At 33.1% G+C, this 5,409-nt stretch overlaps 1 protein-coding gene across 1 annotated transcript in view; it reads left to right on the forward strand.

Moving 5' to 3' along the window:
* Window positions 1–1,226: 1,226 nt before the first annotated feature.
* LOC115228916 overlaps window positions 1,227–5,409 on the forward strand; it is a 26,176-nt gene continuing 21,993 nt past the window's right edge. The window contains exons 1-3 of the mRNA XM_029799371.2: window positions 1,227–1,409; window positions 2,839–2,921; window positions 4,311–4,363. Of these exons, the coding sequence (XP_029655231.1) occupies window positions 1,313–1,409; window positions 2,839–2,921; window positions 4,311–4,363 (233 nt within the window). The 5' untranslated portion in view covers window positions 1,227–1,312. The remainder of the gene's footprint in view (window positions 1,410–2,838; window positions 2,922–4,310; window positions 4,364–5,409) is intronic.

The following is a 5,409-nucleotide window of genomic DNA, read 5'->3' on the forward strand; positions in this document are numbered from 1 at the left end:
ATCTCTGAATACACAGTTGTACATTGGTGAAAGAAACACAAGAGAAACAATAAAAGACACCGGTAATGTCACAGATCAATGCTTCACATTAACTGATCTACGAGAATATAGGAGAATAGAGCGTGACATAAGAGCATGGCTGCAATCTGTTGCCTGTTTCATTGTCTGTTCTGATCTCAGACCTTTCTGTTTTCTTGAAGCTGAGTTAGCTTATGTAATGATTCATTCATTTGCAATCACAGACTCCATTGGCTCTTTTGAAGACGCCAGCCTTCGGACACTATCATTGGTTATTTTTTCATGACATCCTCACTCAGTTTGGGAGATCCAATTTTCTTTCTAAAACTTTTCCAACGTTGGAAGAAACGAGTTTCAATTTCAAAGTAAGGCAATGCAAATCTTATTTCTAACTTCAATGTCTACATTTTCATTGCTTTTTTTATTGTTAGGTGTTTGCGATTATTAATTGCGTTTTCGTGATGGATTCTTTTCTTTAAATATTCTTCTCCATTTCTGATATTTTTCGCTTTCAGAATGTCCCTTATTAAGTTAACAAGACCTTGGTTGTTTTCTCACCAAATTTTATACTAATATACCGTATTTTCATATAAAATATACTTGCAAAATAAAACGAAGTTTCTCTTGTGTTCATTTTATGTATTTTCTGTTTTCATTTGCTTGGACTGAGGAGTTCAATCTGACAATTATATTTCATTTTCATCTTTGGGTAAAGGCATATTAGTTTCTCTTGTTGGTGAGTTTTGTACGCATGATTTTCCGTAAATTTTATATGAAAAGTTCCTCTTGAGCATTCCTCCAGTAAGAAGAAATTTTAGAGAATTGATACATCTTTATTGGGATAATTTGACCTATTTTAAGTTGGGCGATGGGTGACAGTGCGATGCGGTTTTGATACAGACCGTGATCCGATGGCCATATCTACTTGTGATCCGAGAGGTTTAGACACTGTAAGCATTTAAAACATGATTTTTGAATACTAAATAGCAATACTTTTACGGAATTTACTTATGCTGTTAACTTTCAACAATTCGGAAACTCTTTTACGGTTTCATTTATTGCTTTGGGTATTTTAAAGCAATGATTAAACTTTCTTGCATGGTAAACATCCCCAGTGGTGTTGTTTCTGTTGTTGTTGCTGTAATTAGCAGTAATCGTCCTAATAAATATTGTTGTTGTAGTGTATAATTTTCATATCTATTATACAGCCTGTATGCCGATTCGCAATATCAATGAACGGTGCTAAACTGAAGACTGAAAGGTCCTGCAGCACATACAGAAAAGTGTTGAAGCTATGAGAAACAATACCCTTACATGCAATAAACGGACGAATGGCACGTCTTGTACTGGTTGTTGCGTCGGACACTTATGTAACAAGAATGATTTCATTGGTAAGTGTTACTTAGTCTAATATAACACTAACAAGTTTATTACAAATTGATAGTTAATAAGAACATTTTATAGTAATTAATATACGGGAAAATATTTTGATGTGTGTATACTATTTGCAATGCTCTCTCTCCCTCTCTCCCTCTCCCCCTCTCTCTCTCTCTCTAACACACACACACACTCACAGATCACAGATGGAATCAAACACCACGACATGAAGGAAAAGAATAAAAGAGAGCACTTTTGGCGAGTGAGCAAAATATTGGTTAGAAAGCTGAATGCCTGGAACATAATTTCGGCGATAAACTCGCACGCAGTCGCAGTAGTTCGGAATGACGCTGGAAAACTGAAGTGGACAGAGGAGAAGCTAAAGGAGTTGGACAGGAAGTCAAGAAAGGTCCTATCGATGTATGGAACCAATCATCCATGTGCAGGCATTGATAGCCGATACACGAAGAGAGCGACAGGAAGAAAGGGAATGATAAGTGTGTATGAATATATATATGAAAATAATAGTTATCGCCATACTAATATGGCATTCTTATAAAAATAAGAAAAAAGCTGTCCGCTTATTAGCTCCATGAGGCCATCGCCTTAAGTTAGCTATTTGATACACAAACTGTATCCATATAACCTTCGAACAAGGGAGGTCAGTCGCTCCACACTACTTGACCGGCAGCTACTGGCTGGCTACGCTGCATTGAAAAGGGGCAATACCCCGAAACGCGTCTGTAGCTGCCGGTCAAGTAGTGTGGAGCGACTGACCTCCCTTGTTCGAAGGTTATATGGATACAGTTTGAGTATCAAATAGCTAACTTAAGGCGATGGCCTCATGGAGCTAATAAGCGGACAGCTTTTTTCTTATTTTTATAAGAATGCCATATTAGTATGGCGATAACTATTATTTTCCGGGAACGCTGCCGCTGTTCTCTTTTAGAGAGACTTAGTAATTTTAATATTTCTAATATATATATGTATATATATATATATATATATATATAATATATATATAATATATATATAATTATTATTATTTGAGTGAATAAAATCCAAACTTACAAGGAAAAATTAAATTTAGAAATACTAAATCAAATTTCACACAATATAAGATATATATAAAAAATTAAAATAAAAACAACAGCTTTTATCAATTCAAATGAACAATTAAATTACACCATCTAGAAAATTACATATATAGAAATATAAAAAATAAATAACAATTAAATGTCAATGCTTAAGTAAATTGCAAATAATAATAATAATAAAAACGTATATAATAGGTAGAATAAGAATAATATATATATATATAGTATTTTAAGTGTATATGTGATTATGAATGTATATTTTTATCTACGTATGTGGGTTTTATGTGCATCTATGACGTGTGTCTCATTTATAAACGCAGCGATTATTTTCTATATCAATCCATAGGCTGGACCAAATCCCTCGTATTTCGTTTGATTTTTAAAAAGTTCAACGAATATAAAATCCCCGCTGAGAACATATCAAGAGCCGTGAGTAGATATCTGCCCTCTCTCTCTCTTTCTCCGTACACAGACGCGCGTGCGCGCACACATATGCACTGAACATGCGCACTCCTGCATACACATACACACTCTCACGCACGCACACACACACACACATGCATATTTTATAGAAGAAATGTGAAACGTCAAATAAATAGTGAGGTTTCATGAAATTCAGACATTCAACTCCATTTACTGATAGTAAACTATTACATAAAACTTTCTTTTTTAACTTACTGAATTTTTTCTGGTCAATAAAAAGACTGTTCTATCCACTATTTTGTCTTTATATATTCCGTCTTATAATTTCCGATTCTGACAGTAAATAAAATCCTACTCAAATATTCACTAATCTTGTGTTTACACACACACACACACACACACACACACACAGACACACACACACACACACACACACACACACACACACACACACACACACACACACACATGCATATTTTATAGAAAAATGTGAAACGTCAAATAAATAGTGAGGTTTCATGAAATTCAGACATTCAACTCCATTTACTGATAGTAAACTATTACATAAAACTTCTTTTTTAACTTACTGAATTTTTTCTGGTCAATAAAAAGACTGTTCTATCCACTATTTTGTCTTTATATATCCGTCTTATAATTTCCGATTCTGACAGTAAATAAAATCCTACTCAAATATTCACTAATCTTGTGTTTACACACACACACACACACACACACAACACAGACAGACACACACACACACACACACACACCACACACACACACACACACACACACACACCACACATAAGAACATATGTAATCACACACTTCCTTTTGGTAATATTTTCTTCTCAACATTTTCGTTTTCCTTTCTGAAAAAGAGATATGCTCGGAACATTAAAAACCCTCTCATTTCCCCCACTTTACCGAGTGTCAAGCTAATATATTATACATAATTATATCTCAAACGCAGGATAATGCTAATAGTATAGCATGAACAGGATAAAGTATTCACCTGTTGCCGAAAACTCTGTCGGCGGCCAGATTACGCGTCTTATAAAGCTAGATGTATATAGCCTAACTTTGCAGAAGTATTTGTCGTTCGCGCAGTTTAGCTTAATGGTAAAGCACTTGAAGCGTAATCACATGGGTGTGAGGTGTAGTCACATAGCTGGCTGACGACAGATTTATCTGCAAATTATGGATATTTCATGCGGTTCACGTTATATCATTAGCATTATCCTGCGTTTCAGAATAAAATTATTTCTTTATTTTTCAATACATCTCAACGCTTTTAAATCAAGCTTTGTTTCTTGAATTTAATGTATATATATATATATATATATATATATATATATATATATATATATATATATATACATCCGGCTTTTGCAGATTGAGCATGACCTTTCAACCGTGACGGGAACATTTAGAGTTGAAGACTGTGGGTAAGCAAATGCTTCTAACACATTCAAATTTATTTGCTTTTGTTCCAAACATTCGATTTTATCGAATGTATTATACGTCACAATAATCAACAGTGTTGTACTTGTGACCCAGAATATATTAATTCATACATTCAATGAAATGTTTAAGTGTTTATCATGTTTTATTATACAAAGGACAAACAAACCCATATAAAGATACAGAGAGAAATGTATATATATATATATATATATATATACCTATATATATATATATATATATATTATTATTATAATATATATATATATATATTATATATACATAATATATATATATATACATATATATATATATATATATATATATATATATATATATATATATATATACATAAATATATATATATACATATATATAATACGCATTGAGTCGAAACAGGAGCAGCTGAAGAAGGGGAATGTTCTCTGTATTGTTTGTCTTGTACTCTGTTTTTTCGTTGTTGAAAAGAGTCTGTTTCCTTGTTTGATTTTATGTTTTCGTTTCTCGTTGTGTTCTACGCTTTTTTGTGGTGTCCTGTACTCATATATATATGTATATATACATATAGATGTAGGTATGTACATATATGTATGTATGTATGCATATGTTTTATTTATTAAATTGCTGTATTTATATATATGTATATATATATACATACATATACATCACACATATATATACACACATATATATACACACATATATATGGGTGTGTATATATATAATTTGTGGTGGCTATCGGCAATTTGAAACCAACAAGGAAATAATTCACAGTCACTAAGTGTGAAAAGAGTGCAGTGAGCACCAGCATTATTAGAAATATTAGTCATAGACTCCTTAGCCACAAAAAGACATATGGTCTGTTTGCACTGACAGTGGGGAGAACATTCCCCACGGTAAGCCAGATGGATTAGATTAGCATGGTAATCTCTTATAGGAAGTTAATACTCATCAGCAATGCTCACTCCATTACGGCTGGTGGAGGCTAACTCACGCCTCTCAGTATCATTGAGAATGCCATAGGAATTAG

This window comes from Octopus sinensis, unplaced genomic scaffold (genome assembly GCF_006345805.1).
Source record: "Octopus sinensis unplaced genomic scaffold, ASM634580v1 Contig11372, whole genome shotgun sequence".
Taxonomy (NCBI): Eukaryota; Metazoa; Mollusca; class Cephalopoda; order Octopoda; family Octopodidae; genus Octopus; species Octopus sinensis.